Below are 15242 nucleotides of genomic sequence, written 5' to 3'. Positions count from 1 at the left end.
CCGCTAACACAATCTGGCGCGCAACCTGTAGGGTCGGATCCGGATTGAGGAGCGACTGAGAGGAGCGTCCGTCCAGGCCGAGGATCAGAGGGAAACTCAATTAATTAATCAACACATTAATCAATTAATCAACACAGCCCTTATCAATGTTTTCTACTGACTTCTGCTTCCTGTACTGTTGCCTCTGATTGCAGATTTTGGGAGTTAGGTATAAGATCCCAAGAGCGAAGAGTTACCTACACATCTAGCAGCTCCAAGGCAACAGCACATACTTCATATTATTCTGGAAATTCAGGAATTTTGCAGTTCAGAAGATCCTGCAGCTCAAGACACCATCCCAAACCTGTGTCTACATCGTCCAGGTGGTGACTGTTGTCTGTCTGTCCCCTGCTCATCCCAAGCACCCCAGCTATGCACCTTCTGGCCCTGCCTCAGGAGGACGTCCTCTTCCCCCATGTCCTCAGCTGTCTGTCCGTGCAGAGCCTGTTCCTGCTGCGGGGGACGTGCCGCGACCTCAGGGACGCCGTGGACCGCTACCTGGGCCGACTGAGGGTCCTGGACCTGGCCGGCAACAACTGCATCACCCGGGAGGCCATCCAGGTGGGAGCACATTGTGGAATTAGTTGGAGGACATTGTGGGACAGGTGGGAGGACATTGTGGGACAGGTGGGAACACATTTTGGGACAGGTAGGACATTGTGGGATGGGCAGGAGGACATTGTGGGACAGGCAGAAGGACATTTTGGGACAGGCGGGAGCACATTTTGGGACAGGTGGGAGGTGAGGGACGGTCAGGTGGTGGTTGATACATGCGGGTGTGATGTAAATTATCAATGGAATGCAAATGACAAACAGGAGAGCTGATGTGCCAGATGGGGAGGCTAGGGTGAAAGGTGGGTAAAGATGGGGACAACTGCAGGGAATCCTGGTAGGACAGGGAGTTGCATTGCATGGGAAGGACATCAGATGACAGGAAGGACACTAGGGACAGGGACATTTGGGACAGGAGAGACATTTGGGACTTTTGGGACAGGATGGAGACATTTGGGACATTTGGGACAGAAGGGACATTGGGCCTGGGGACAGAAGGAGACAGAGGGACAGTTGGGATAGGAGGACAGGATGAAATTGGAGACAGAGGGACACATGAAGGTCAGATGGAATGACAGGTGGAGTATGTGGGTTTCAGATGCGAAACATAGCATTGGTGTGGGACAGGTGGAATGGGTGAGGGGACATTTGGGATGGGAGTGGGTGGAACAGGCTGGGTGACAACAGGGACAGGTGGAATGGGTGAGGGGACAGTTGGGTTGGGAGTGGGACAGGCTGGGTGACAACAGGGTCAGGTGGAATGGGTGAGGGGACAGTTGGGTTGGGAGTGGGACAGGCTGGGCGACAACAGGGACAGGTGGAATGGGTGAGGGGACAGTTGGGTTGGGAGTGGGACAGGCTGGGCGACAACAGGGACAGGTGGAATGGGTGAGGGGACATTTGGGATGGGAGTGGGACAGGCTGGGCGACAACAGGGACAGGTGGAATGGGTGAGGGGACAGTTGGGTTGGGAGTGGGACAGGCTGTGTGACAACAGGGACAGGTGGAATGGGTGAGGGGACAGTTGGGTTGGGAGTGGGACAGGCTGGGTGACAACAGGGTCAGGTGGAATGGGTGAGGGGACAGTTGGGTTGGGAGTGGGACAGGCTGGGTGACAACAGGGTCAGGTGGAATGGGTGAGGGGACAGTTGGGTTGGGAGTGGGACAGGCTGTGTGACAACAGGGACAGGTGGAATGGGTGAGGGGACAGTTGGGTTGGGAGTGGGACAGGCTGGGTGACAACAGGGTCAGGTGGAATGGGTGAGGGGACAGTTGGGTTGGGAGTGGGACAGGCTGGGTGACAACAGGGACAGGTGGAATGGGTGAGGGGACATTTGGGATGGGAGTGGGACAGGCTGGGCGACAACAGGGACAGGTGGAATGGGTGAGGGGACAGTTGGGTTGGGAGTGGGACAGGCTGGGCGACAACAGGGTCAGGTGGAATGGGTGAGGGGACAGTTGGGTTGGGAGTGGGACAGGCTGGGCGACAACAGGGACAGGTGGAATGGGTGAGGGGACAGTTGGGTTGGGAGTGGGACAGGCTGTGTGACAACAGGGACAGGTGGAATGGGTGAGGGGACAGTTGGGTTGGGAGTGGGACAGGCTGGGTGACAACAGGGTCAGGTGGAATGGGTGAGGGGACAGTTGGGTTGGGAGTGGGACAGGCTGGGTGACAACAGGGACAGGTGGAATGGGTGAGGGGACATTTGGGATGGGAGTGGGACAGGCTGGGCGACAACAGGGACAGGTGGAATGGGTGAGGGGACAGTTGGGTTGGGAGTGGGACAGGCTGGGCGACAACAGGGACAGGTGGAATGGGTGAGGGGACAGTTGGGTTGGGAGTGGGACAGGCTGGGCGACAACAGGGACAGGTGGAATGGGTGAGGGGACAGTTGGGTTGGGAGTGGGACAGGCTGGGTGACAACAGGGACAGGTGGAATGGGTGAGGGGACATTTGGGATGGGAGTGGGACAGGCTGGGTGACAACAGGGACAGGTGGGAGGCACTTTGGATCGATGACTGTGATACATTTGTGGGTGCAGCTGGAATTATAGGTTGACGATCTGGAGACTGGAATAGCTGGAACAAGTAAATAGCGAACAAGTGAATAGCTGGAATAACTGGATAGCTGGAACAAGTGGGACAGCTTGAATGACAGGTGGAACAGACATGAGGTTATGGTAGATAGGCAGGACAGGTGGGATGAAAATGGGACAGCCTGGGACAGTCGGGGTGGGATAAGACAGCTGGGATAGTGGCACAGAGAGGGTGGCGGGAGGGGCGGCCGCGCCTGGGACAGTGGAGGTGACTGGAGCAGGCCAGAATGGGATGTGCAAGGTATCCTCTCTGGGTCTGGGTTCACAGTTCATATGTCACTTTATGGGACTAGACGCAAGGCCTGTGAATATCCTAGTGTAATACTGTTGTTATGCCTCTCACATTCCCTGAACCCTAATCGATCATTGCCGCATTGTTTGGTGTTTCAGCAGGGTTTATTGACTCCCTGTGGCGTTTGACAGGTGTTATCCCATCACGTTAGAGAACTCATCCCCCTGTTCCTCAGCCGTCAGTATCGATTCCCCGTGCTGTTTAGACAGGTTTTGTCCGCGACCCCGCCGCAGAACTCGGTTAGCCTATTCCCGCTGTTCCCCAGCTGTTAATATTGATTCCCTGTGCCATTCGACAGGCTCAGTAACTCAGTGGGCCAGTGTTGATTCCGCGGCAGAGCTCAGTGATCCAGTGTTGATTCCACGCGCCGTCGTTTGTACAGGTGCTGTCTGACCACGCCGGCGGCCTGGCGGAGCTGGACCTGTCCCAGTGTAAATGGACAGAAGATTCCACCGTCCGACCAGTCATCGCCGCCAGCCCGCGCATGCGCCGTGTGAGCCTGGCCGGCTGCCAGAGTCTGGGAAACCCCGTCATACAGACACTGGCAGTCACATGTAAGGTAAGCGACAGCACGAATTGTGGCTAAAATATTTAGATGTTGCAAAAGTACGTGTGACAAAAGTGCTACACAAATGGACGAAGGCACGTAAGCAATAAAACCGTATAGATAAATAATAGCTTGCCTTACAATTTGCTAATTTGTCCAATGCCCACCAAACCCAACCGAACCTAGCCTTATCTTCGTGCTTTTGACTACACGGACTTCAAAGTTGATAGGTGCCCTAAGGACGTTTGCGATGCGTACTTGATACCTTTGCCTTCGTGCATTCGCAGCAGTTATACCTCTGGCTTACGAACGTTTGCAATACGAACATTTCGTCCGTATCCCTACCTCTATTGTCCTGGCCGCCCTGGCTGTGATAACTGTCCTGTCCGCCCTGGCTGTGACCTCTACTGACCTGTCCGCCCTGGCTGTGACCTCTACTGTCCTGTCCGCCCTGGCTGTGACCTCTACTGTCCTGTCCGCCCTGACTGTGACCTCTACTGTCCTGTCCGCCCTGGCTGTGACCTACATATACTGTCCTGTCCGCCCTGGGTGTGACCTCTACTGTCCTGTCCGCCCTGGCTGTGACCTCTACTGTCCTGTCCGCCCTGGCTGTGACCTCTACTGTTCTGTCCGCCCTGGCTGTGACCTCTACTGTCCTGTCCGCCCTGGCTGTGACCTCTACTGTTCTGTCCGCCCTGGCTGTGACCTCTACTGTCCTGTCCGCCGTGGCTGTGACCTCTACTGTCCTATCCGCCTTGGCTGTGACCTCTACTGTCCTGTCCGCCCTGGCTGTGACCTCTACTGTCCTATCCGCCCTGGCTGTGACCTCTACTGTCCTGTCCGCCCTGGCTGTGACCTCTACTGTCCTATCCGCCCTGGCTGTGACCTCTACTGTCCTGTCCGCCCTGGCTGTGTCCTCTACTGTCCTGGCCGCCCTGGCTGTGGCTGCTGTCCGCCCTGGCTGTGACCTCTACTGTCCTGCCTGTGACGTCTACTGTCCTGTCCGCCCTGGCTGTGACCTCTACTGTCCTGTCCGCCCTGGCTGTGACCTCTACTGTCCTGTCCTCCCTGGCTGTGACCTCTACTGTCCTGTCCGCCCTGACTATGACCTCTACTGTCCTGTCCGCCCTGGCTGTGACCTCTACTGTCCTATCCGCCCTGGCTGTGACCTCTACTGTCCTGTCCGCCCTCGCTGTGACCTCTACTGTCCTGTCCGCCCTGACTATGACCTCTACTGTCCTGTCCGCCCTGGCTGTGACCTCTACTGTCCTATCCGCCCTGGCTGTGATCTCTACTGTCCTGTCCGCCCTGGCTGTGACCTCTACTGTCCTATCCGCCCTGGCTGTGACCTCTACTGTCCTGTCCGCCCTGGCTGTGTTCTCTACTGTCCTGGCCGCCCTGGCTGTGGCTGCTGTCCGCCCTGGCTGTGACCTCTACTGTCCTGTCTGTGACGTCTACTGTCCTGTCCGCCCTGGCTGTGACCTCTACTGTCCTGTCCGCCCTGGCTGTGACCTCTACTGTCCTGTCCGCCCTGGCTGTGACCTCTACTGTCCTGTCCTCCCTGGCTGTGACCTCTACTGTCCTGTCTGCCCTGGCTGTGACCTCTACTGTCCAGCCCGCCCTGGCTGTGACCTCTACTGTCCTGTCCGCCCTGGCTGTGACCTCTACTGTCCTGTCCGCCCTGACTGTGACCTCTACTGTCCTGTCCGCCCTGGCTGTGACCTATACTGTCCTATCCGCCTTGGGTGTGACCTCTACTGTCCTGTCCGCCCTGGCTGTGACCTCTACTGTCCTATCCGCCCTGGCTGTGACCTCTACTGTCCTGTCCGCCCTGGCTGTGACCTCTACTGTCCTGTCCGCCCTGGCTGTGTCCTCTACTGTCCTGGCCGCCCTGGCTGTGGCTGCTGTCCGCCCTGGCTGTGACCTCTACTGTCCTGTCTGTGACGTCTACTGTCCTGTCCGCCCTGGCTGTGACCTCTACTGTCGTGTCCGCCCTGGCTGTGACCTCTACTGTCCTGTCCGCCCTGGCTGTGACCTCTACTGTCCTGTCTGCCCTGACTGTGACCTCTACTGTTCTGTCTGCCCTGACTGTGACCTCTACTGTCCTGTCCGCCCTGGCTGTGACCTCTTCTGTCCTGTCCGCCCTGGCTGTGACCTTTTCTGTCCTGTCCGCCCTGGCTGTGGCTGCTGTCCGCCCTGTCTGTGGCTGCTACTGTCCTGGCCGCCGGCCGCTACCCTCTATTGCTATCGGCCGTAGCTGCTGCCAACCTCGCCAGCAAACGTCTGTCGGCCGTAGCTGTGGCCGCTGGTGCCCCTGTCTGCGCTGGTTGTTGCCATTGCTGCCCTCTGTCGGCCGTAGCCAAACTACCGTTGCCGCCGTGACGGCGTGTCTCGCTGACCGGTTGATGACGCCATTTTCTGTCTGTCTGGTGTGGCCGCCCCGCCGCCGGTGGACACGCAGGGGCACCATATCCCGGCCTGCTCTACACGTACTGTCAGAGCGTCTCTGTCGTTATGGGATCACTGGCGAAGAGAATATCTGCAATTATCCATGACAACATACGGACATCTCTCTGACAGACAACATAGGACCGGCCGAGATCGCCGCAAAATAATGTCACCTTGGCTTTCACTACCAGAGGGTTCGCCAGGCCCAGATGACTGTTTCAGTGTGAAGTTTAGGAGAAAGGTTTTGAGCTGTTACAGAACCGCCTGAATCGGCGCATCATGTGGTGAGTGGTTTGACTGTACCCCACAGGGTCTGACTGTATCCCACAGGGTATGACTGTACCCCGCAGGGTCTCGCTGTGTGTCTGCATGCCCCGCAGGGTCCGACTGTATCTGCTGCCCGCAGGGTCTGACTGACCTGGTGCTGCCCGCAGGGTCTGACTGTATCCCATGCCCCGCAGGGTCTGACTGTATCTGCTGCCCGCAGGGTCTGACTGAGCTGGTGCTGCCCGCAGCGTCTGACTGTATCTGTGTACCCCACAGGGTCTGACTGTATCTGTATACCCCACAGGGTCTGACTGACCTGGTGCTGCCCGCAGGGTCTGACTGTATCTGTATACCCCGCAGGGTCTGACTGTATCTGCTGCCCACAGGGTCTGACTGTATCTGCTGCTGCCCGCAGGGTCTGACTGTATCTGCTGCTGCCCGCAGGGTCTGACTGTATCTGCTGCCCACAGGGTCTGACTGAGCGGGCAGACTGTATCTGCTGCCCGCAGGGTCTGACTGAGCTGGTGCTGCCCGCAGGGTCTGACTGACCTGGTGCTGCCCGCAGGGTCTGACTGTACCTATCCCATGTCCTGCAGGGTCTGACTGAGCTGGTGCTGCCCGCAGGGTCTGACTGTATCTGTATACCCCACAGGGTCTGACTGTATCTGCTGCCCGCAGGGTCTGACTGAGCTGGTGCTGCCCGCAGGGTCTGACTGTATCTGTATACCCCACAGGGTCTGACTGAGCTGGTGCTGCCCGCAGGGTCTGACTGTATCTGTATACCCCACAGGGTCTGACTGAGCTGGCGCTGCGCGACTGCTGCTGGCTCTCGCCGTCCGCTCTCCAGGTACTGAATCTCCACCTCCGGCACCTGGTCCGACTGGACCTGGCCGGCTGCTGGGGAGTCAACGACGCCACGCTGGCCGAGCTGTTCTCGGAACAACCCAAGTGAGTGACTCCCTAAGGAGTAGGTTTCCCAGGAGACTGGGGTTTAGGATAGCTGCTGGGGAGTCAACGACGCCACGCTGGCCGAGCTGTTCTCAGAACAACCCAAGTGAGTGACTCCCTAAGGAGTAGGTACCCCAGGAGACTGGGGTTTAGGATAGCTGCTGGGGAGTCAACGACGCCACGCTGGCCGAGCTGTTCTCGGAACAGCCCAAGTGAGCGACTCCCTAAGGAGTAGGTACCCCAGGAGACTGGGGTTTAGGATAGCTGCTGGGGAGTCAACGACGCCACGCTGGCCGAGCTGTTCTCGGAACAACCCAAGTGAGTGACTCCCTAAGGAGTAGGTTTCCCAGGAGACTGGGGTTTAGGATAGCTGCTGGGGAGTCAACGACGCCACGCTGGCCGAGCTGTTCTCAGAACAACCCAAGTGAGTGACTCCCTAAGGAGTAGGTACCCCAGGAGACTGGGGTTTAGGATAGCTGCTGGGGAGTCAACGACGCCACGCTGGCCGAGCTGTTCTCGGAACAACCCAAGTGAGTGACTCCCTAAGGAGTAGGTACCCCAGGAGACTGGGGTTTAGGATAGCTGCTGGGGAGTCAACGACGCCACACTGGCCGAGCTGTTCTCGGAACAGCCCAAGTGAGCGACTCACTAAGGAGTAGGTACCCTAGGAGACTAGAGGTTAGGATAGACCTGGCCGGCTGCGGGGTGTAACCCCGGTATTATCCCTATATTATCTCGGTATTATCGCTATATGGTCCCGTTACTATCCCTGTATTCCAGTCTGGAGGAGGTGAGCATAGTATGTTCAACTTATCTCCTCATATATGTATACGCCACCGCGGGCCGTACCTCTGTTTCAGTATCAGCTGTCCTAACTGCCTGCTGTTTCGTTTTGTTCCAGTCTGGAGGAGGTGGACATATCCCGTATATACGCCACTACGGACCGGACCGTGGCCATACTCTCCTGTCAGTGTCCGCGTGTCCGGCGGCTGGGACTGCGCGGCTGCTGGAGGATCACCGACCACGCCATCACGTGAGTACGACCCGATGGACATAAATACAGAATACAGACTACGTGAGTACGAACCGATGGACGTACATATTACATACAGACCACGTGAGTACGAACCGACAGACATACAGGCCACGTGAATACGAACCGATGGACATACATATAACATACAGACCACGTGAGTACGAACCGACGGACATTCATACAGACCACGTGAGTACGAACAGACGGACATACAAACAGACCACGTGAGTACGAACAGACGGACATACATACAGACCACGTGAATACGAACCGATGGACACACAGACCACGTGAGCACGAACCGACAGACATACATACAGACCGAGTGAGTACGAACCGACAGACATTGATACAGACCACGTGAGTACGAACCGACGGACCCACCGACCCCGCCAGCACGTGAGTAGGCGCCGCAGGGACATACAGACCACGTGAGTACGAACCGACGGACATACAGACCACGTGAGTACGAACCGACGGACCACCGACCCTGCCAGCACGTGAGTAGGCGCCGCAGGGAGGGAACCCACGGCCCAGAGAGGTCCCTAGACACTTCCAGCGTGTTGACCTTTCTGTGCGTGATCTCATCAGACTGTCTAGAAACGTGTAGCTTTGTGTTAACCCGCGCCCGGCTGGGGGTCCTGGATTTCCACGCCCTGCTGGGGGGGGGTGTTTGAACACCCCCCCCCCTTCTAACTCGGCTCCTGGGCCACGTAGCGATACGCGGAAGGCGGCGTTCGAAAGAGCGTCAAAAATAATGAGGAAATCACTTCAGTCAATTTTTTGGTCAGGTCAAAGGTCAGGTCACCAGAGGTCATTGAAGGCAAAATTTCGCCGATTTCCAGGTCGAATGTCGACAATTTCCAAGAAGCCAACGCATAACTCGGGAACCAATAGAGCTACAGCGCCGCGGAAAAGCGCATTCGATAGCCCTATTAACGCCCTTTCTGAGTAATTCTCTCAGATTTGACCTAACGTCAACGGTTTTGCCGGCAGGGGGCAAAAACTGCAAAAATAGCCGATTTTTTCGGAAACAGTTTTTCTGCAATAACTTTTGACCCAAGCATTGTACGAGCTTACTTTTACCGGCATCGTGTTCCTCTCGTCAAGACGCATCGAATGAACTATAACTTGACCTTGAAAGGTCAACTTGAAAATTTGACCTCAGGTCAAGGTCATGACCTGACCGGAAAGGGTCATGTTGCATATCAGTCGATCCGTATCGTCGAGCTGAACACATCTAAGGCGTTTTTATCGCTCTAGCATGCCTCTATCAAAAGTTATTTGCGAAAAACTGTTAGATACCATTCGTGACCTAAGATGACCTCAGGGCATAAACATTGGGTCACGGACACCATTTTCATGTTCAGTGTGTCTAAACCACTTGTAATTCAGTGTTTGGGAGTGTTTATAATGTCTTTCGTCCAAAGGAGGCGCATTTCAATTTTCTCCCATTGACTTATAATGGGGAGGTCGCAAAATTGACCTGACCTTAGGGCATCGATATCAAAATTCTGAGATATACATTTTGTACATGCTATTGCTCTTAGCAATCGCTGAAAGTTTCAAAGCGATCGGTCACTCGGTGTAGCTATGACAGACATTGAAACTTTTTATGAGGTGAGGTCACTTCAAGTGACCTGGTGACCTGACCTTGAATGACCTTGGTCTGAAATTTTCACAACATGTGTAGAATTGATGTATGATAAGGTGTACCAAAAACGGCGGCGCTCCGCGCCGCCGTTTTTGAGATATTCGCGAAAAACCACAAGGGGGGGGGGTGTTCAAACACCCCCCCCCCCCAGCAGGGCGCGGGTTAACGTGGCTGAGACGAGTCGTCTTTGGTAGAAAGTTGAGTGTCGTTTGAACAACGTGCATGTATACAATAGGTTAATATTCACGTTCTGTCTTGAAGAACCATGCTTTCATGGATAGACGCACAATTAGATGAATATCTAAATAAATAGACGTGCCAGTGATATAAGGACGTCAGCTGCTGATCTGAGGGTACCAGGCAGTCCGTCGCGATATTTTGATGAGCTGTAGAGACGTCTTAATAACTCAGAACGTTGTGATGTCCGATGTCAGTATTGTCAGCCCGGGGTGTGTGTTGTGTTGGCTGATGTTCAGGGTGTCTTGACGTCAGCTGATGTTGCTTGGTATGTTCATATTGAGTGATGATGATGTCTACAGGGTGGGGCAGCATAATCGGGAATGCTTTTTGGGCTCTGATCATGAGTAGGCATGGCATTATTTTTATAAATTATATTATGGCAATGAAACGCCCAAAAGTTGTGCATCATCTGACATGACTACATCCATGAGCATGCAACTTCCTGGAAAAGAGCAGCAAAATAGTTCGACGGTGCTCCAAGTGCTTTGCGCGCGCCCATAGACACTAATGTTAAACAAGTAAAACAAGAACATTTTGTTTAAAACCCTGCAATTCCACGTAAAGGTTGCTGGGCAGGTCAACGTGTTATCACGGACGATAAGGATTGTGTGGGGATACTTAGGACAACAGGTTAACGTAATCGTCGTAAAATAACTCTTAGCAGAGGACATACAAGATGACTCACTTGAATATAAGGAAGAAGCACTTGAGCATATTAAAAAGAAACAATGTTCAAAACTTCAGCGACAAAAAATCTTATCACCGACTGGAATACGATAAAAAAGAATGGAATGCCATATAGGGGATTGTATCGAGAATATTCCAGCGGTCATGCAAAGTAAACATCCTGTTGGGGTGATGGACCTATGGGTGGTCTTCAAGGGAGGTGCACGTGGTGCACCCTACTTCATCGAGCCCGGATAAAATGAGCACCTGTGGTAAATACATCCGCACTCTGGCAGACTCACGTGGAGCCGTCGGAAGAGAGGATCACTGACGGTCCAAATCACGTCTTACGAGGACTCTGTCCGTGCTGGTACTGCAGTGAGGACGACATGTTATTGTGTAGGGCACCTCCACCTGAGATGAACCAAAAACTTCTGGTCCTTCAACTCCGCCGATTTAAATCCGACCAAATTCTTTACATGGAGCGTTTTTTGGTAGAAGTTTAATGAACAACTTATCATCAGTAAAAACAGTCTTCAGTGCAAGGTACGAAGCTGATGGGCGATCATGGACATTGACAAGCAGGAGGTTGCACGTGCATGCGCGTGCTTTTGGACCCGCCTTGAGAAGGTCATCGACGCCGAGGGCGGTCAAATAGGATGAGGGATAGGTAAAAGGTGACCGATTGATAGGATGTTGCTAAAATAGTGCTTGGAGCTATATTTTTAGATTCATGACCAAATAATCCCGTTTGATATTTATTCCCGATTATGCTGCCCCACCCTGTACATATGGTCAGATCCAACCGCTATCACACTGATAGGGCTTTATTCACGCCCCAGAATCGAACCCCCGACCCTCACCTCGCTGTACTCTCTGCCGGGCAGATACGTGGCTGAATACCTGCGCCAGCTGACCCACCTGGAGGTCATTGACTGCCGTGACGTCACGGAGCGCACACTGCGTGCTCTGCGCGCGCGCTGTTCAGTGGACCGGCCGGAGCCGCGGGCACACCCCTGGGAGATGGATTACCCCCTGTACCAGATATGACAAGGCCGCCTCATATCTGTACCCTCGCAGATGGAGTATTCCCTGTGCCAGATATGAGTAGGCCGCCTCATATCCATACCCTCATGGATGGAGTAGATTCCCTGTACCAGATATGAGTAGGCCGCCTCATATCCATACCCTCATAGATGGATTACCCCCTGTACCAGATATGAGTAGGCCGCCTCATATCCATACCCTCATAGATGGAGTATTCTCTGTACCAGATATGAGAAGGCCGCCTCATATCCATACCCTCATAGATCGAGTATTCCCTGTACCAGATATGAGAAGGCCGCCTCATATCCATACCCTCATAGATGGAGTATTCCCTGTACCAGATATGAGAAGGCCGCCTCATATCCATACCCCCATAGATGGAGTATCCCCTGTACCAGATATGAGAAGGCCGCCTCATATCCATACCCTCATAGATGGAGTATTCCCTGTACCAGATATGAGAAGGCCGCCTCATATCCATACCCTCATAGATGGAGTATCCCCTGTACCAGATATGAGTAGGCCGCCTCATATCCATACCCTCATAGATGGATTACCCCCTGTACCAGATATGAGTTGGCCGCCTCATATCCATACCCTCATAGATGGAGTATCCCCTGTACCGGATATGAGAAGGCCGCCTCATATCCTTACCCCCATAGATGGAGTATTCCCTGTACCAGATATGAGTAGGCCGCCTCATATCCATACCCTCATAGATGGATTACCCCCTGTACCAGATATGAGTTGGCCGCCTCATATCCATACCCTCATAGATGGAGTATTCTCTGTACCAGATATGAGTAGGCCGCCTCATATCCATACCCTCATAGATGGAATATTCCCTGTACCAGATATGAGTAGGCCGCCTCATATCCATACCCTCATAGATGGAGTATGCCCTGTACCAGATATGAGGATTCGTTAAAGAGTTGCTACAGCTGACTGGATCGGGATCACCCGCCATACCGGGTTTGAAAGGCGCTGTATTATCATGGCGTCCTAGAGTGATCACTGTTAGTGATGCAACGCCATAAGGTGGCTCCGTATAGTTGGATTGTGACGTCATAAATTGAATCTACATAGTTGGAGTTGTGACGTCATATATTGAATTCTGGTAGTGAGACTAGTGGCGTCTCATTATCCAGCGTTGGTGGTTCGTACTAGTGACGTCATGAAGTTGCCGGTGATAGACTATTTGACGTCATACACGACGCCGCAAAGTGGCGAAATGTTGACGTCGTGAAGTGGCTTCCTGTGATGATCGCTGGCAGACTATTTTATCACATTTTTGACGCTGAAGTTGTGATAGGGAACTACGGTTTGATACCCTGTGACGTCACACGGTGTGAATCTGTGTCCTGTGACGTCATAGGTGCGTCTTTAGCCGGTGGGGTGGCCTGTTGTGTGTAGGTGTTGATTCTACGGTGAACTGATCTTACCGTGCAATTGTTGGAGGACATAAACGTATTCAGGGACTGAATATAGGTACTTATGCACCTAATTCTTGTAGGTTACTATTCAACAATTGAATATTTAATGTCAATGCATATATTGTTTTATGTTTCGCTTATTCATACATTGAATTTGCATCTTTATGCCTATCGCTGAATGATGTGCGTGATATGTTTTGGATTTTCAAGTGTAAACGAATTATGTGCAATCAACGTTCAGTCATTGAATGCACACTTATATTGTACATTTTTGCATTACAATGTATTCAATACTAATTGAATGTGCATGCATGCTTTGATTTGTGTTGGTGTTGAATCATGACCAGTTAATGTCTTGGTCAAAATATTTGATGTGTTGTCTAAATCGTGTTACCATGCTCCCTTTTCATATTTTTTCATTTCACTGTGATAACTATATTTGGTAGGAAACCATGAAAACGCCGCTATCAACAGCCACGGGCGCAGTCTCCATGCTAACCGAACTGTATCGTTCGATTCGACGATCTTGGTTTTTAACCCTCGCCCGCACATGGGGGGGGGGGGTTGCCACCCCCCCCCCCCAGGTAGTCTTTCTGCTCTGCACTCAACATTTTTAGAGCTATAGGACTGATTTTTCGTATAGCTGCTCCTCTATCCTTACTTGATGTCCACTGAAAATTTGAAGTTTCTGTGATTTTTGGTTTCGGAGATATGACCTTGTTTTTCAGGTCATGTCATGACCCAAATGGCCAATTCTCAACATCTTGCGTTTGTCATGGGCCTTGTGAGCTTTTGACACCCTGATTTCGGCCTTTTTTGCCAGTCTTACCGTTACCTCCCACCTATCATGGAACATGTTGTTCGACGATGCACAGGGGTCAAGGTCAGGGTCAAGGTCAACCTAGGTCATCTAAGATAATTGCGTTTTAGGCAAGCTGAATTTACTTTTTGTGAAGTTTTTTGACTGCGTTTTTGGTAAAAGCTTCTCAGATCATGATTTCATGTAATATGGACCCAAAAACAATCGGTGCACACATCGGTATACACACAGACACACACAGACATACAAACACATATAATTGACCTTGACCTAACTTGACCTGAAATGACCTCAGCAGCAAAATTATGGTCGGTTAGTGTGAAAAAGAGGTTCTAGCTGGCTTGGCACCAGAAAACAGCATCGTCATCGGTATTTGATAAGCAGCGCTCTTGATATCCAACGGTGACCCAAAACAGCAACATTTTTTAGTTTGACCTGACCTGGGAGGTCAATGACTGACCTGAGAAGGTAAAACTGGGTATCATTGGATTCGTCTCTTCCCAAAGAATCTTTTTGGTCTTTACCGCTAAGCTCTATCTCCAACAGGAACGAAATGGCGCGGGGGGGTGGCAACCACCCCCCCCCCCCCCATGTGCGTTCTTGGATGGGAAAATGGCATGTACCTACGGGCGAGGGTTAATTCCTCCCTTCGTATGGCTTAGGCACTCGGAGCAATTTTCTGGTTTCAGGCTTTCAAATGGTTGCTTTCTCAATTACTATAGCGTGACAAACCTAAGAAAGAATGGATTCAAAGCGCAGCCGCCGTACCTAGATGCACGTGCCTTTATATTCCGTTAAATATATCAGAGAACATTTCTCTCGCGGTTTTTCACACAAGTTTTCTCCGATCCGTACATTTCCAGTGATCAAAACACGTGCAGAGTTATTCAGGCGATTTAACTTATTACTTAACCCTCGCCCGCACATGGGGGGGGGGGGTGGTTGCCACCCCCCCCCCCCCCCCCCAGGCAGTCTTTCTGCTCTGCACTCAACATTTTTAGAGCTAGAAGGCTGATTTTTCGTATAGCTGCTCGTCTATCCTTTCTTGATGTCCACTGAAAATTTCAAGTTTCTGTGATTTTTGGTTTCGGAGATATGACCTTGTTTTTCAGGTCATGTCATGACCCAAATGGCCAATTCTCAACATCTTGCGTTTG

General features: G+C 52.6%; 1 protein-coding gene across 1 annotated transcript; it reads left to right on the top strand.

The window, feature by feature from the left end:
- Nucleotides 1–23: 23 nt before the first annotated feature.
- LOC122371838 (F-box/LRR-repeat protein 15-like) lies at nucleotides 24–13648 on the top strand. Its single transcript, XM_043348569.1, has 6 exons — nucleotides 24–66; nucleotides 195–600; nucleotides 3362–3538; nucleotides 7032–7189; nucleotides 8091–8222; nucleotides 11673–13648. The coding sequence occupies exons 2-6, from the start codon at nucleotides 412–414 to the stop codon at nucleotides 11833–11835; spliced, it is 819 nt and encodes a 272-aa protein (XP_043204504.1). The 5' UTR covers nucleotides 24–66; nucleotides 195–411; the 3' UTR covers nucleotides 11836–13648.
- The last annotated feature ends 1594 nt before the right edge of the window (nucleotides 13649–15242 follow it).

The sequence above is a fragment of the Amphibalanus amphitrite genome, unplaced genomic scaffold, assembly GCF_019059575.1.
Source record: "Amphibalanus amphitrite isolate SeventyFive unplaced genomic scaffold, NRLGWU_Aamphi_draft 001283F_arrow, whole genome shotgun sequence".
Lineage (NCBI taxonomy): Eukaryota > Metazoa > Arthropoda > Thecostraca > Balanomorpha > Balanidae > Amphibalanus > Amphibalanus amphitrite.
Note: the sequence above shows the minus strand (reverse complement) of the source record. Positions and strands in the feature narration are given on the sequence as shown.

What these genes read in the sequence shown, in the direction of transcription:
- LOC122371838 (XM_043348569.1), top strand. Translation starts at nt 412, where the DNA reads ATGCACCTTCTGGCCCTGCCTCAGGAGGACGTCCTCTTCCCCCATGTC. An exon ending in CACTGGCAGTCACATGTAAG is followed by an intron (nt 3,539 to 7,031) that starts GTAAGCGACAGC and finishes TATACCCCACAG; the next exon opens with GGTCTGACTGAGCTGGCGCT. An exon ending in CTGTTCTCGGAACAACCCAA is followed by an intron (nt 7,190 to 8,090) that starts GTGAGTGACTCC and finishes GTTTTGTTCCAG; the next exon opens with TCTGGAGGAGGTGGACATAT.